General features: G+C 44.7%; 1 protein-coding gene across 1 annotated transcript in view; it reads left to right on the top strand.

The window, feature by feature from the left end:
- The window catches only part of LOC144504817 (follicle-stimulating hormone receptor-like), a 186,598-nt gene that overhangs the window by 147,720 nt on the left and 20,808 nt on the right, over window positions 1–18,070 (top strand). Inside the window, exon 5 of the mRNA XM_078230567.1 lies at window positions 16,709–16,780. Within this exon, the coding sequence (XP_078086693.1) occupies window positions 16,709–16,780 (72 nt within the window). The remainder of the gene's footprint in view (window positions 1–16,708; window positions 16,781–18,070) is intronic.

The following is an 18,070-nucleotide window of genomic DNA, read 5'->3' as shown; positions in this document are numbered from 1 at the left end:
AGCATCTTCTCAAGGGAAATTAGGGATGTATCAGAAATACTGGCAAGAAAGTAGGGCAAGCAGTCTATAATGTTTGTCCAAGGCACTGGTATCACGCAGCACAGCAGCCTGTGCCTCGATGCATGGGATTGGGGAACACTCAGCTCTTTGGGGGGAGAATCAGAGACAGATTAGTCAGAGCTGTGAGGTGCAAATAACATTGCTGTTAACATTAAGCAAAACATAACCCTGACTACTGCTGACCTTCACCCGTGCCCTCTTAGTGACCCTACAACTTTCTAATCTTGTGCGGCCTAAAAGCTTGTTCCCCCAGGAGGTGGAGGCGTCCAGCTGTGATCCACGCCCCGTTGCCTGTGATGCTCTTGACAGGCGTCCCCTGTGTGGGCCAAGACCTGGAGGGCCCCGGCTGACTTGTGGATGTTTCTGTGCCACCCTATTCATCCAGCTGGCCCTGAGATACCTGGTGTGAGGAAGAGGGGAATCGGAAGGTTTTGAGACATCCGCGATTTCCTGGCTAAAGGCTCTGGCATGGGCTCGAGCCCTTCTTCCTCCCTCAGGGTGCCTAGAGGCCCCGGGGACACTCCATGGGACACCAGGGTAGCTGGACTGAGCTCCAGAATCTCCAGCATCACCTGGCTCTGCCAGTCCTGGAGGCCTTGATGTGTCTGCCCCATGATCTATGATCCCTCAGCCCTGGCCCTCTGAGACTGGGCCAAGCTCTGGAGCCCCTCTACTTCAGCATTCTGCGAGCGAGCCAGGCTCTGGAGCCCCTCAGCAGCAGCCCTCTGAGCCTGGGCTAAGTTGTCGAAGCTCATAGATACAGCCTGCTGTGTCTCTGAATGCCAGCGAGAGTCCCAGCCATGGCCAGTGTCTCCAACATGTCCCCGGCATCCATGGTCATGGATCAAAGTGCCTTCTGGATGCCACTAACACCCTTGGCCATGACCTACTGTGCCTCTGCCATGGCTGCTGTGTCTCCAGGATGGCATGTACCCTGTCACCCAAATTCCTGTACCAGACTATGGCACTGTGAACTTCACTATGGACATCACCCTTGCAGTGTTGGCCTGGGTCTCATGCTGTGTCGGCACCACCTCCTGGGAGAGCACTCTGTTTGACACCTCTAAACAGTCTTGCAGTCGCAGCATGGTTGCTGACAGCCCTTCCACAACTACTGGGGTTTCCTGATGCACCTCCAGCAGCTTCGAGATGAACGAATCCTGAAGCCCGGCATCTGGCTTGGGGACAGCTAAATCCTCACCTTTGGCAGACCTCCGTATGCCCGAGTTCTCGGATGTGCCCGCCTCCACCCGATGTGCATCAGCAGCCATGATGTGCTTACCAGTGAGTGATCCAGATGCCTCAGCACCATCGTGATAGTCTCTGTGTTGGTGGGTTGTGTGGTTCATGCCCGTGCTGAATCACTCGTGCTGTCCTCAGAGGATTTCTCAGGGCCTCCCTCCGAGGTGTCATCCGAGATGTCCACCGGAGTTGGTTCAGGAGCAGCAGGGGGGCCGCAACACCAGAAGGGCCTGGCGTGTCAGGGCCCAGCACCGAAAATTAGAACACACATTAGGGGAATGAAGGGAAAACAGCCTGCGCAGCATAGCACTTACTTCAAGGAAGACTTATGAATAGGGTTCGGCTGATGCTCACTTACATGCCGGACGCCGACCTGGCTGTCGGTGACCATTCTAGGTGTGTGTCCCCCGCCAGCTCCAGATGGTCAACAGCCACAGCTCTGGAACACCCCCAGCAGTCTTTTTCTTCTCATGGCAGTTGTGTGTGTTTTTCTCCTGTGTGGATATGAGGGGGATTGAAAGCATGATGTATGGAAGGGCATAGGGTGCAATGGGTGTTGGGGTTGAGGAGCTCGTATTGGCCATTTCAGGGAAATGGCTCCCCACTGGGAGGTTCTGACTGGGTGGGTGCCACAGGGATTGGAGGCAATACTGCGGGGGGAGCTTTGGTGACTGTCCTTGAGATGTCTGGGGGTGGTTTGACATTGTACTTCATATGGGATCGGAGGTGAGCTGATAAAATGGATACAAAACTGGCTTCGGCATAGAAAGCAGAGAGTAGCAGTGGAAGGGTACGTTTCTAACTGGAGGTCTATGACAAGCAGTGTTCCACAAGGATCAGTGCTGGGGCCTCTGTTGTTTGTAATGCAGTGGAGCCTCGATTTTACGCGCCCCAATTTAGCGCGAAATCGGATATTACAAGATCGCGCGACGGACTCTTTTTACTATTTCCGGTTTTGTGAATTAGCGCGACCCCCATTTAGCACGACCCCGATAACATTCGCGATCACATTTTATGGACCCCAACCATTGCATTAAAACGGGGCTCCACTGTATATATAAATGATTGGGGGGAAACTGTAGGTGGTCTGATTAGTAAATTTGCAGATACAAAAATTAGGGAAGAATGGATAGTGACAAGGATTGTCAGAGGGTACAAATCGGTTAGAGACCTGGGCTCAAAGATGGCAGATGGAATTTAACCTGGACAAATGTGAGGTGATGCAATTTGGAGGTCTACTGCAGAAGGAAAATATACAGTAAATGGTAGAGCCTTTAGAAATATTACAGAGGGATCGAGGCGTGCAGATCCACAGTTTCCTGAAGGTGATAACTCAGGTGGACAAGGTGGTCAAGAAGCCGTATGGCATGCTGGCCTTCATCGGTCGTGGCATTGAGTATGGGAATTAGAAATTTATGTTGCAGCTGTATAAGACTTGGTTAGGCTGCATTTGGAGTATTGTGTACAATTCTGGTCGCCGCACTACCGGAAGGATGTTGATGCATTGGAAAGGGTGCAGAAGAGATTTACCAGGATGTTGCCAGGTTTGGCAGATATGGACTATGAAGAAAGGTTGAACAAACTTGGATTGTTTTCACTGGAGGGTCAGAGGATGAGGGGGGACCTGAGAGAGGTTTACAAGATTATGACAGACTTGGATAGAGTCGATCGTCAGAATCTTTTTCCCAGGGTTGAAGGGTCAATTACTCGGGGACATAGATTGAAAGTGAGAGGGGGAAAGTTTAAAAGAGATGTAAGGGGTGAATTTTTCATAGAGGGTGGTGAATGCCTGGAACGCACTGCCGGAGGAGGTAGTGGAAGCAGATTCTATAACAATGTTCAACAGGCACCTGGATAGATACATGGACAGGCAGGGAATAGAGGCATATGGATCATGTAGAGGCAAAAAAATATTAGATTAGAGAGGCATCTGTGTCAGCACAGACTTGGTGGGCCGAATGGCCTGTTCCTGTGTTGTACTGTTCTTTGTTCTTTGTAAGTAAGCACAGCACATGTATAGGTTTCAGAATAGGATGCACACTCACCCTTGCTGCTCGAACAAGGTCGTTCATTTTCTTGCAGTACTGCTGTCCGAACGGAGGGGTCAGAGTCGTGGCAGTCACAGCAGCTGCCACTACCTCCCATAACGTGCTTGCTGCGTGACCCCTTGGGCGATGGCCCTGAGTGGGATACAGCAGCTGGCACCTCTCCTCCATATGTCCAGCAGGTGCGCCTGCACGCTTTCCGAAAATCTGGGACCACATTTCTTTGGGGCCATCTTCCTAGCTTATTTGTGTGTCCATTAATGCAGCTTATATACAGCTCGAGCTTGCTAAGGGAGTCCAGGTGCAGTCAGTTTAGGCCTGTCATGGGCCCGTTAGTTAAATTTCATTGTGAATAATGTACAGGCAATCTGGTTTCAATACAGGGTGAGCCATCTCCAAAGGTGCTGATTGGGTTAACTCAACAAGGTGCTGTGTCCAGGGGGGGAGGGAGTGCAATGCTCAAGACTCTCATTAAATGGGGTGGGTGGGTGAGAAATGCTCGCAGGTAATGGGTGTTCATGGCAGCACAGTGCTCTGTGTGTGAGGGGGGGATGAATGCAGAGGTTGGGAGGCCAGTGATGTCCGGGTCAGTGAGGGATGAGGAGGCCAGTGATGTCCGGGTCAGTGGGGGATGAGGAGGCCAGTGATGTCCGGGTCAGTGGGGGATGAGGAGGCCAGTGATGTCCGGGTCAGTGGGGGATGAGGAGGCCAGTGATGTCCGGGTCAGTGGGGGATGAGGAGGCCAGTGATGTCCGGGTCAGTGGGGGATGAGGAGGCCAGCAATATCTGGGTCAGTGGGGGATGAGAAGGCCAGCAATATCTGGGTCAGTGGGGGATGAGGAGGCCAGTGATGTCCGGGTCAGTGCGGGATGAGGAGGCCAGTGATGTCCGGGTCAGTGGGGGATGAGGAGGCCAGTGATGTCCGGGTCAGTGGGGGATGAGGAGGCCAGTGATGTCCGGGTCAGTGCGGGATGAGAAGGCCAGTGATGTCCGGGTCAGTGGGGGATGAGGAGGCCAGTGATGTCTGGGTCAATGGGGGATGAGGAGGCCAGTGATGTCCGGGTCAGTGCGGGATGAGAAGGCCAGTGATGTCCGGGTCAGTGGGGGATGAAGGAGGCCAGTGATGTCTAGGTCAGTGCGGGATGAGAAGGCCAGTGATGTCTAGGTCAGTGGGGGATGAGGAGGCCAGGAGGGCAGCGATTTTCTTGTGAGGGGGAAGGGGTTGCTAGGCCAGCGATGAGGCCAGCAATGACTGTGGGGGGTTGAGGCTAGCGATCTCAATGCTGGGAGGATTTGTTCAGTAATCACTTAGAGATTGGCACATGCACGGAGGCCCCGCTCAGTGCGCTGATCTTCAGTGGGAATAGGCTCCATTCCCGGATTCACACTAGTGCCTTCTGCGATGCACAGAATGTGGGCAATTCATTTTGAAAACCCCCCCAAAAAAACAGGGTGATTTACTCCAATCTTTACACGAATTCGACACTTAGAATTGTTTTGGGAGAATCGTCCCCACGATGTGGGATAATTGCCTTGGCTTTCATTCTGCTTCTAGTTTTCCATTGGATAGGTGTTGGCAAACAAAGTATCAACACGCTATTGGATGCATCAGTGCACATGTGGATTGAATGATGGGGTTGCTGCTACTATGATTGCTCAAAGCGAAGTTGAAACATAAACATTTCAGGCTGCGGGCCATTGATTGTTGCTTGAATTTCCATTCCTGCGATGGAAGTATCTACAGGTTTGATTCCTATTAGACAGAATAATTCCATCACTTTTCTTCCCAGAACCTGCATTGATAGCTCTCAACAGACATTCTGAACCATGTGTCCCTGAATGTGACAATGTAGATGCATATCCTTTTCAAATTGCTCCAAGAAAGCATTCAAAGACGAAGGAATGCCGAATGGATTTTTCCTTTCTGACTTTTGACAGCAACAAAATTAGCAGTAGTAGCATTAGGAGGCTTTAATTATCCTGGGGCTAGTTGGTTCAGTTGACTAGATGTTTAGCATGTGGTTCAGAATAACGCCATAGCCTGGGGTTCGATTCCTGTTCTACTGAGGTGTTGAGGTGTACTATCTACATGATGCACTGCAGCAATTCACCAAAGATCCTTAGACAACACCTTCCAAATCCACGACCAACCCCATCTCGAAGGACAAGGACAGCAGATACATGGGAACACCACCACCTGCAAGTTCCCCTCCAAATCACTCACCATCCTGACTTGGAAATATTCCGTCATTCCTTCACAGTCGCTGGGTCAAAATCCTGGAATTCCCTCCCTAACAGCACTGTGGGTCAACCCACAGAACATGGACTGCAGCAATTCGAGAAGGTAGCTTCCCACCACCTTCTCAAGGGCAACTAGGGATTGGCAATAAATGCTGGCCAGCCAGCAACGCCCATGTCCCACGAATGAATAAAAAAAAAGATTTGGGGCCTGCCCCATAATAAAGCTATGGTGACCCTTGAATAATAGAGGCTGTTACCTAAAAAAGAGGAGGAAGGATTACCCTGACATAGACAGGGAAAACACAGTAAGAAGTTTAACAACACCAGGTTAAAGTCCAACAGGTTTATTTGGTAGCAAAAGCCACCAATTTTTGGCTTTTGTTCAACATCATAGACAGGGAAAACATAGTGCTAAAGATAGTGAAGGAGAAGAATTTCTGATATATGCACAGGAGAAATTGCTCAGTCAACGTGTCTCTCATCCAGAAAAGAAGGAAGCAGTTTGGATCTGGTTCTGGGAAATTAAGTAGAGTAAGTCAAGTGTGTTATCGTTTTAGAAAATATAAATCGGTAATTATTGGTCTGAAAGGCCTCTCTACTACTTCAGAAAAGCATCATGGGATCTTTTTTGTCACCCTAACATACAGACAGGGCATCATCTCATCTGAAGGACGGCATCTCTGGCAGTAAAGCACCCCCTTAGTACTGCAACAGATCATATCCTGGAGTAGGGCTTGAACCCATAACATTTTGACACAGAGCTGGTTATAGACTAGCCAAATATTGAGAGTAGAACCTCTCACTTCATGTGAACAGGCTCAAAAGACTACTTCATTGGAATCAAATCACATTACAATCTTGTGCTCAGCAGTATGGTCTAGGTTTATAGCCATGCTGCTGCTGCTCAATGGAAGATGTTATGAAAGTGTTACCCAGTCTGAATAAATCAACTGCTTGATGCATCTGTAAGTAACAAACTGGGTGACATTACTGTTACAGAATGCTGTGAAAAAACACACTGGACCAAAATGTTGCTGTGGCAGGGCATTAAACAGCATCTGCCATTATTTAGGCTACTCTTTCCCCAATCATCTCAACAATGTTGTGCACAGTAATTTGCTGAATGTGCAAGCTAATGATGTCATGGCCAGAGAAACTGAGCATCTGGAATTTGTGTGAACAGGATGAGCAATTATGTATCTCCCTAACCCCAATCAGATTGAAGGATTTTAAAATTAATAGTTCAAGGACTGAGAGGAAGTGTAAATAAGAATGGGTGAACTCAATGTCAAAGCAAATACAGAAACAGAATAAAGAGAGGGAAAGAAAGATGAGATTAATGAGAAAGAAAGGAAAATTAAAGAATACATTTTTAATTTTATTTTTGACATTATTTGAATCTCCAACAACAATTAAAACCTGAAGGAATAGGACTCCTATTCCGATTCCAATTTTACAGATGCACCACAGAAAGCATTCTTCCTGGTTGTATCACTGCTTGGTATGGCTCCTGTTCTGTCCAAGATCGCAAGAAACTACAAAAGGTTGTGAATGTAGCCCAATCCATCACACAAACCAGCTTCCCATCCATTGACTCTGTCTACACTTCCTGCTGCCTTGGCAAAGCAGCCAGCATAATTAAAGACCCCAAGCACTTCGGACATTCTCTCTTCCACCTTCATCCTTCGGGAAAAAGATACAAAAGTCTGAGGTCACGTACCAACTGACTCAAGAACACTTTCTTCCCTGCTGCCATCAGACTTTTGAATGGACCTAGCTTGCATTAAGTTGATATTTCTCTACACCCTAACTATGACTGTAACACTACATTCTGCACTCTCTCATTTCCTTCTCTATGAACGATATGCTTTGTATAGCGCTCAAGAAACAATACTTTTCACTGTATGCTAATACATGTGACAATAAATCAAATCAAATCTACATTTGTAATAATTACTTTTGAATAATGGAAAGGTTGATTGACATTAATTAACAATTAGCATATTTTAAAACCGTACAGACTGGAATGGGCAAGACTTAATGTTTTGCAGTCAGTTTGTATCAAGGGCCGCGGCTGGGATTTTCCCATTTCCACTGCAGTGAACGGAGATTTGGCTGCTCACCAAATCCTTGACTTTGCTCCGGTGGGAAGGTGGCGTGAACAGCCGGTAAGATTGTACCCCAGACTCTCGTTGCCTTTCAATGGTGAGTTCAATTGTGAAATGTAGGCTAATTATCCATGAAATATTATCACTTCACAATATATTCACGTTTGAAGTGCACCAGCATTCCAGAAATGTATTCAAGGTGGAGGACCTTGAGGGGTATATGAAAAAGTATAGTAAACCAATATTCTGACAAATCCGACTCTCTGTGCACCCAGTCAGACACATTATAAGGTTTAGGAGTCTTCTGCAAACAAGCATGTGATTTAAGACCTGTGGTACTTAGCCCAGCAGGAGACTTGACACAGCTATACAAACTGTAGTGTTTTGGAGAGATGTTAGTGTATTCAAACAAACATTCAGACAAGATGGTACACAAAGCCAAGCATCTGAAGAATCCCTGATGAGCCACAAATGAGAGACAATTTAAAATGTAAGTTTGAATCTCCCTGCTCAGAGCACATTGTAACTTGCAGTGAATGATTTTAAGGAGGATTTTAACCCAAGCTGTACAGTGAAAGCTGGATACATCGGCAGTCAAAGTGTCCTGATTATTCACTGTTGTGGGATAATTGAGATAACTGGTACTATCTTTAACTACAGACAATACAAAGCTCACGAGGCAGATATCTCTGTTAAAAGATGCAACATTTTTTAACAAAAACACAACAAGCAGCTGCTCGGAGATCACCAAAAGAGTTAAGTAGCTCTGGGATAGAGCGGCAGAACCTTTCCGATGAATCTGACGTTTACAATCAAAAACAGACCAATTATAGTTTTTCTTGTAAATTTTTCCTGCCTTACATTAGTTTAAAATCAATTACATTTAGTATACACACATCAATAATAATCTCTGCAATTCACCTCAACCAATTGCATTCTGCCATCCAGTATAATGATATCTCATTTGTCCATTTAATCCGGACGCTAACTCCCATCTTGGCTAAAGTCATTTCCTGGTTGCCAGATAACTATAGACGCTCATCATAGAGGTCAAAGTGAACATTTTCACCAGCTCATTGCCAAACTGATTCTGCGTCCAGGTACATATCTATTCTATGTCCGGACAATGAAGATCCCGATTCATAATGTTTCAAGATGTGTTCCCTTAACAGAAACTTTCTGATATGAATTATTCTAACTACTAGGTTTCTCAGGCCTTTGGCTCTGAACTCTTCACCTTTACCATCATCCCTTACGGTAACCCACTTTCGGCTGAAATGAACAATGATGAATACATTTAAAATTATTAATATATATGTTTTAAAGACACAATGATTTGTTCAATTCTCTTACTGCGTCCACATATGTGTAAACTATTAGTCTCGTTGGCTTACTAACTCTGTTTCAAGGATCATTTAATTCTTTACTGCTAGTCTTGTCAGTATCTGAATGTATTCTGTTATGTAACTTATTAACTAATTAGAAATTTCCCACTTCATTCACCTACTAGGCATCCACAAAGAACTCACCATCTTAAAGTTATACAAGCAGCAAGGACAATGGCCAAAACCAAGCACTTCTTCTGATGCATATCGGTCCCTATTGTGTTATCGGAATTTTAACTGGAGGTGTGGGTGGGGAAGACACGATAGCTTTCCCTCCAGATACAAATAATAATTAATTTAACTTTTTGACCAGGAGGAGTAGCGATGCTTCTCTGGGCTCCACAAGGAAAGCTGAGACCTGCTCTGTCAAGTGTCACCCGTCTCAAAAACAAGACCTCCCCCCACATGATAGTTTTGAAAGCCGATCCCACCATCTATAGATGGTTAATCAGCAGCCTCTGGACAATGCAGTTTTCAACTCCTTTCCCCCTCAGTCTGGTTGGGATATCATCTGGCTGGATTTAAATGAGGCCCAGCCCCAGTGACGTCAGCTAGATCTAATTCTACTATGAGTGGGTGGGAAGTTAGTTCTTCAGCAGAATATCCGTAAACTCACTGGGAGGTCTCTAAATTGGAGCTGTGAGTCATTGAAAAGAAGAAGCATCAAGAGCTTAAACATGCTTGACCAAGAAGGAAATGTCTTTATTGAGGAGAAAATGATTTTCAAAACAGAAGTGAAGCAGTAAATAATGGAGTTATGAAGATGCTTGCAAAGCCTTTTTGCTGGGATGCATAAATCAAAAGCATGGCTAAGTGGGAACTTACAGATTATAAATTAGTACTAACATATTAAACTCATGAAGGTTCCTTTCAAGTATCAATGCAGAATTTTTCAGATTGAAACTAAGGAGCTGAAAGTCTTAATTTTGAAATCTAATGTGGCTATTCAGAGTGTTCTCAACTGGAAGAAAGGGAAATTTCTTAACTACACTTCATGTGTGGAGAACATATAGTAGAGGTGGCGGAAACTATTCTACAAGACAAGGTTTTGTGAAAGACTAGCAAAATGACAGGGAAAATGGAAAAATACTTTATTAGAGTCATTTTAGATCAATTCTTGACAAAACATATCCTTACAACTGGTCTAAATAGATGGCTGGCACAAGGCAAACCTTTCAATTCAATTAAAGAAGCACATGATTCTAAGCTGGAGGTCTATCACAGGAACTTTAATCTGATGGATAATGCATGAAGAATGTGTTTCCTCTCAGATGTTCCTGCCACTTGAGAAAGCATATGGTACCAAATTTTGCCTTCCCAGTATATAGAACCCTGAGATGACTGGAATGACTAGAAGATCCCACCGGCATGAACAGCTGAAAAGTTCTGGTCATAGTTAATGTTTCAAGTCCATCAAGTTTAACCTTGATCAACCATCCAGATGGCTGACTGGTGTCAACTTGTTACAAGAGACCAAGCTTCCAGCAGCCAGGAACAATATGGCATCCAAGAAAGAAGAAAACAGAAGAGGACGCAACAGTTGATGCAGAGGATCTTAAGGAAGAAAAAACGTGGAAAGCAACTCAGTGCAGTCAAGGATGCTTGCTTGAGGAATTAATTCAGTTCACACAGAATGAAAAATGTTCAACTCTCACGACTGCTAGGAAAAGCTATTCTTGGCCATCAATTCAACAAGATGCAGTCTGGAGTAGAAAAATGAGTCTGACCATGAAAGTGGTTCTGTCTTTAGGGTTGTTAGGAATTTTTTTGCTACCGTCAGCTTTCTCTGGATTCATCTTGCAATGGTGGGAAGAGGTTTCTTGAGTGAACTTTATGAATATTGAGGTAAAGAAAATTTACCCAGAATCAGAAAATGATTGTATTAATTATTACACTTCAAGAAGTGCAATTATAGATATTGGACCATTGTTTTCAGTTAAGTCTTTACTTTGCCTAATATAAGTATGTATCCTGAGAAGCTCAGAATTTTAGTAGATACTTGCTATTTAGTTATGTGAAACATTGTTTCCTGTTACCTTACTCTGAATCCTCAAACAACATGTAGCACATGTCACCCCTTTCCCAAAACTATACCATGTAACATTGATTGATGTCATATAAAACTTTTCATTACATTTTATGGCAGTCTTTTAAATTACATGAACCATATTGCCATCATCAAAATAAGCCTGTGAAACGCAGCAGATTTTACCGACTTCCAGGTGGCCTACATCCCTGTAAAATTAATTAACATTTTTGTTGTAACCTTAGCGAGTGGTGCATTCAAACAGTGAATTTGTTTTAGCTTGCCTTTTTATATATGTATGGAATTGTAAGAGTATGGAACTCAATAAAATGAAGTGGTATTGAAAATCCATGCGATGATTGATGAGGGTAGGGCAGTGGATGTTGTCTACATGGACTTCAGTAAGGCCTTTGACAAGGTTCCTCATGGCAGACTGGTGCAGAAGGTGAAGTCGCATGGGATCAGAGGTGAGCTAGCAAGGTGGATACAAAACTGGCTCGGTCAAAGAAGACAGAGGGTAGCAGTGGAAGGGTGCGTTTCTGAATGGAGGGTTGTGACAAGTGGTGTTCCTCAGGGATCAGTGCTGGGACCTTTGCTGTTTGTAATATATATAAATGATTTGGAGGAAAATGTAACTGGATTGATTAGTAAGTTTACGGACGACACAAAGATTGATGGATTTGCGGATAGCGATGAGGACCATCAGAGGATATAGCAGGATATAGATCAGTTGGAGACTTGGACGGAGAGATGGCAGAGGGAGTTTAATCCGGACAAATGTGAGATAATGCATTTTGGAAGGTCGAATACAGATAGGAAATATACAGTAGATGGCAGAACCCTTAAGAGTATTGATAGGCAAAGGGATCTGGGTGTGCAGAGTTTGAATTCATAGGACATTGGCACCAGTATTGGGGAAGAGGGGACCTGTTCCAATGGGATGGTATTCATCTGAATCGTGCTGGGACCAGAGTCCTGGCGAATCGTATAACTAGGACTGTAGATAGGGCTTTAAACTAAATAGTGGGGGGGAGGGTTCAGTTGTATGGAGAATTAGAAAATCAAAGGTAAAGGAGAGGGTAGGAGTGCAGGTTAATGATGAAGACTTTCAACTAGTTAAAGGAGCTGCGGTCCGGGGAGAGGTTAGTAAAGTTTCCAGACCACGTAATAGAACAGAGAGTATAGAAGGTGGCAAGAATCTAACCTCAGGCAGAGTAAAAAAGGTGACAAGCATGAGAAGGGAGGTGGTCAACACAGTGCAAGGAGATGGTCTGGGGAAGAATAACCAGTCTGTGACAGGAAGGGACAGAGCATGCAAACAAAGGAATGCACTAACAAATCGGGTCCAGGTAAGAAAGACTAACATAAAGACACTTCACCTGAATGCATGTAGCATTCAAAACAAAGTGAATGAGTTGACGGCACAAATCAGTACAAATGGGTATGATCTAGTGGCCATTATAGAAACGTGGTTGCAGGGTGACCAGGACTGGGAACTGAATATCCAAGAGTATCAGACAATTTGGAAGGATAGACAGGAAGGAAAAGGAGGTGGGGTAGCTCTGTTAATTAAGGATAACATCAGGGCGGTGGTGAGAGACGATATTGGCTCTAAGGAGCAAAATGTGGAATCAATGTGGGTGGAGATAAGGAATAGTAAGGGGAAAAACTCACTGGTGGGCGTAGTCTATAGGCCCCCAAATAATAACTTCAAGGTGGGGCGGGCTATAAACAAACAAATAACAGATACATGTAAAAATGGAACAGCAATAATCATGGGGGATTTTAACCTCCATATTGATTGGTCAACTCAAGTCGGACGTGGTGGACTTGAGGAAGAGTTCTTAGAATGCTGTCGCGATAGTTTCCTCGAACAGTATGTTGCAGAACCTACGAGGGAGCAAGCTATCTTGGGTCTGGTCCTGTGTAATGACAGTAAGAGTTTTAACAACACCAGGTTAAAGTCCAACAGGCTTATTTGGTAGCAAATACCATAAGCTTTCGGAGCGCTGCTCCTTCGTCAGATGGAGTGGAAATGTGGGTAGACTAATGGGACTAAAGGTAGACAAGTCCCCTGGTCCGGATGGAATGCATCTCAGGGTACTAAAAGAAACGGCAGAAGTAATAGCAAATGCATTAGTTGTAATTTATCAAAATTCACTGGACTCTGGGGAGGTGCCAGCTGATTGGAAAACAGCTAATGTAACGCTACTGTTTAAAAAAGGAGGTAGACAAAAGGCAGGTAACTACAGGCCGGTTAGCTTAACATCCGTAGTTGGGAAAATGCTGGAATCTATCATTAAGAAAGAAATAGCAGGACACCTGGAAAAGAATGGTTCAATCAAGCAGACGCAGCATGGATTCATGAAGGGAAAGTCATGTTTGACTAATTTACTGGAATTTTTTGAGGATATAACGAGTGCGGTTGACAGAGGGGAACCGGTGGATGTGGTGTATTTAGATTTCCAGAAGGCATTCGATAAGGTGCCTCACAAAAGGTTGCTGCATAAGATAAAGGTACACGGAGTTGGGGGTAAAGTGTTAGTGTGGATTGAGGATTGGCTAACTAACAGAAAGCAGAGAGTCGGATTAAATGGGTGCTTTTCCGGTTGGCAATCAGTAACTAGTGGCATGCCGCAGGGATTGGTGCTGGGGCCTCAACTATTTACCAAATACATAGACGATCTGGAGGAGGGGACTGAGTGTAGGGTAACAAAGTTTGCGGATGACACAAAGATGAGTGGGAAAGCAAATTGTGTGGAGGACACAGAGTCTGCGGAGAGATTTGGATAGAACAAAGAACAACAAAGAACAGTACAGCACAGGAAACAGGCCCTTCGGCCCTCCAAGCCTATGCCGCTCATTGGTCCAACTAGACCATTCGTTTGTATCCCTCCATTCCCAGACTGCTCATGTGACTATCCAGGTAAGTCTTAAACGATGCCAGCGTGTCGGCCTCCACCACCCTACTTGACAGCGCATTCCAGGCCCCCACCACTCTCTGTGTAAAAAACGTCCCTCTGATACCTGAGTTATACCTCGCCCCTCTCACCTTGAGCCTGTGACCCCTCGTGATCGTCACCTCCGACCTGGGAAAAAGCTTCCCACTGTTCACCCTATCTATACCCTATAGGCTAAGTGAGTGGGCAAGGATCTGGCAGATGGAGTATAACGTTGGTAAGTGTGAGGTTATCCACTTTGGAAGGAATAATAGTAAAATGGACTATTATTTAAATGGTGAAAAATTACAACATGCTACTGTGCAGAGGGACCTGGGGGTTCTTGTGCATGAATCACAAAAACTCAGTTTGCAGGTGCAGCAGGTAATCAAGAAGGCAAATGGAATGTTGGCCTTTATCGCGAGAGGGATGGAGTATAAAAGCAGAGAGGTCATGCTGCAACTGTACAGGGTACTGGTGAGGCCGCACCTAGAGTACTGTGAACAATTTTGGTCCCCTTATTTAAGAAAGGATCTCTTAGCTTTGGAGGGGGTACAGAGAAAGTTCACCAGGTTGATTCTGGAGATGAGGGGGTTAGCTTATGAGGAGAGATTGAGTAGACTCATTGGAGTTTAGAAGGTTGAGGGGAGATCTTATAGAGACATATAAGATAATGAAGGGGCTAGACAGGGTAGAAGCAGCGAGGTTATTTCCACTTACAATGGAAACAAGAACTCGGGGACATAGCCTCAAAATACGGGGGAGTCAATTTAGAACAGAGTTGAGGAGGAACTTCTTCTCCCAGAGGGTAGTGAATCTTTGGAATTCTCTGCCCAATGAAGCAGTAGAGGCTACTTCGTTAAATGTGTTTAAGTCACAGATAGATAGATTTTTAACCATTAAGGGAATTAAGGGTTATGGGGAGTGGGCAGGTAAGTGGAACTGAACCCACTATCAGATCAGCCATGATCTTATTGAATGGCGGAGCAGGCTTGAGGGGCTATATGGCCTACTCCTGCTCCGACTTCTTATGTTCTTACACAGGTCACTGAAAGTGGCAATGCAGGTGGAGAAGGTAGTCAAGAAGGCATACGGCATGCTTGCCTTCATCGGCCGGGGTATTGAGTTTAAAAATTGGCAAGTCATGCTGCAGCTTTATAAAACCTTAGTTGGGCCGCACTTGGAATGTAGTGTTCAATTCTTGTCGCCACACTACCAGAAGGATGTGGAGGCTTTGGAGAGGGTACAGAAAAGATTTACCAGGATGTTGCATGGTATGGAGGGTATTAGCTATGAGGAGAGGTTGGAGAAACTTGGTTTGTTCTCACTGGAGCGCCAGAGGTTGAGGGGAGACCTGATAGAAGTCTACAAGATTATGAGAGGCATGGACAGCGTGGATAGCCAGAAGCTTTTTCCCAGGGTGGAAGAGGTTTAAGGTGCAAGGGGCAAGGTTTAAAGGGGATGTACGAGACAGATATTTTACACAGAGACTAGTGGGTGCCTGGAATTCGTTGCCGGGGGAGGTAGTGGAAGCGGATACGTTAGTGATTTTTAAGGGCTGTCTTGACAAATACATGAATGAGATGGGAATAGAGGGACATGGTCCCCAGAAAGGTAGATGGTTTTAGCTAAGTCAGGCAGCATGGTCAGTGCAGGCTTGAAGGGCCGAAGGGCCCGTTCCTGTGCTGTAATTTTCTTTGTTCTTTGTTCTTGTTCTTTGACCTGTTGATTCTGGTTGGATTGCACCAATCAAAATGTTTCCCAGTGTGCGTTATAGATTGTGGGGTCAGGGGAGGGCATATCACATACATCGAGTGGTCTGATGCAAGAACCATCGAAGGAGTATGGACTTCCCCATGCCATCAACCTTCTGGTGGGTAGGACAGGTCCAGGCCTAGTTTAGCCCCTAATGTAGACTTTGGCCAGCATTCTCCGACTTTGTCTGTTGCTGGGATCCTCCAGGTCCCCTGCAGTGAATGGAGATTTGGCTGAGCACCAAATTCTCTGTTCTCGCTTGCAATGGTAGTGGGGCATGCTAGATCAGAGAATTTCAGCCTTTCTCACTAAATATGGCAGCATTCCTGTACTAAACTGCATTTTGAATCCATTTTGTAGAGATATTTGCCTTGTTTGAGCAAGTCCCATTCTTTGCAAGGTAGCCTATACATTCCCAGAAACAGACGAGACCAATTGTAAGTGAATTCTTGTTATTCTCAACTGGGTTCCTCCCATCTCCTGCTCGAGTTGCTGAGGGAGACGGATGGTAGTTCTGCGAATTTCTAGGGCCGTATGGTTGCAGCACATGAGTATGTTAATGAATCCACCAGCCTGGAGAACTGGTGAGCGAGCACAAAGTCCTTTAGAATTTGTCTACATTTTAAATGTCAATGTTACCATCCAGATTTGCAACAACCTGCAAAAGACTAATGTGCCATCATGTTAAATAAACTTTTACCTTGTGCTTAATTGGCTCTATCTGTCTAACTGCAGTTCAGAATTAGCATATAATCACACAAAAATCCTTTCCCCAAGCTCCAATGAAAAGCACAAGGTTTGTACGGAATAGTCTATGGTGCATTTTGTTGCTAACAAGTCATAAACACTTAGTTCTGTAATGCATGCTTGACTACCATGTTTCATTTGTGCTTCTTCACCTCTGCAGGACGATTACAAACACTGGCATAAGGTTTTTCCCTGATATCACGCATATACATTCTGAAGACTTCTTGCTTCTGTAAGTACTTTGAGCTGAGTCTGCTACATTAAGAGTGATTAAAGTAGGGATCTTTTCAATAAAGTTTGGAAGCTGTTGCTTCCCTGGTTGATTTTCTGTTCTTTTTTTTCTAGTTCTGATACTAATCATTTACAAATAAATCAATGCATGTTTTATTGGCTGGGCTGGTGGACGCTAATTCCAGACAAGTTCTCTGCCCTTTAAGAATTTGTAGCTGAATTCCAATGTGATTTTGAACCAACTTGCTCAGATATAGATTTATTGTTGTCTGCAGGCGTTGTTATCCTGAAATAGGGAGTTGCAAGTCTCAACTGATATGGAGCATCTAATAACAGCAACTGTCCAACTGGATGTTCAAACATTTGTCATAATAGACATCAAATATTTGGCACACAGCTCAAAATCATACTAATTTTAGTTTAAACTGTCCAAACAACTTTGAAATCTTCCAATATTGTTTGCTGTTTCATATTTTAGTATTTATTGTTTTTAAATTATGCACATGGTGAGATATTCACATGAACAATCTCCAAGGTCATTCAGTGGGTAAATAGCTTTTATCTGTGAACAGAACATTTGTATTGCTGACTGTAAACTGACATTGCAGGCCAGGTGAATAGTATAGAATTAAATCAGTTTGTTTTTAAAATCAGATGTCTTTAAGGGGGGGCAGTGGTGCTGTCACTGGACTAGTAATAGAGACCCAGGGTAAGGCTCTGGGGACCTGGGTTTGAATCCCATCATGGCAGACGGTGAAATCCGATTTCAATAAAAATCTGGAATTAAAAGTCTAACAGTGACCATGAAACCGTTGTTGATTGTTGTAAAAACCCATATGGTTCACTAATGTCCTTTAGGGAAGAAAATCTGCTGTCTGCAGCCTGGCCTACATGTGACTCCAGACCCTCAGCAATGTGGTTCACTCTTTACTGCCACTCAGTTCAAGAGCAATTAGGGATGGGCAAAAAATGCTGGCCCTGCCAATGTCACCCACACCCCATGAATAAATATATTTTACAAATCTGCTATTCACATATATCTCACAGCCTTCACATACTTGACCTATAGGAGCAAATTTTGCTGTTCCTGGCCCAGGAGCTATTGGATTGGCTGAACACTGGAAAAGCGGGAGGAGGGAAAAGCCATCAGATTTTCCACCAATTCATTTAAACAAGGCCTCCATTATGAACCTGAACTCCTCTCTGACCAATGTTCTTTCTAGTCCCAGATGCATCACTAGTCCCATAGGTAGGGACACGGAAATCTGTCTTATTCGGCCACTGTCATGCA

This window comes from Mustelus asterias, chromosome 15 (assembly GCF_964213995.1).
Source record: "Mustelus asterias chromosome 15, sMusAst1.hap1.1, whole genome shotgun sequence".
In the NCBI taxonomy this organism is placed as follows: Eukaryota; Metazoa; Chordata; class Chondrichthyes; order Carcharhiniformes; family Triakidae; genus Mustelus; species Mustelus asterias.
The sequence above is the reverse complement of the archived record's forward strand: the minus strand, read 5'-3'. Positions and strand labels throughout refer to the sequence as shown.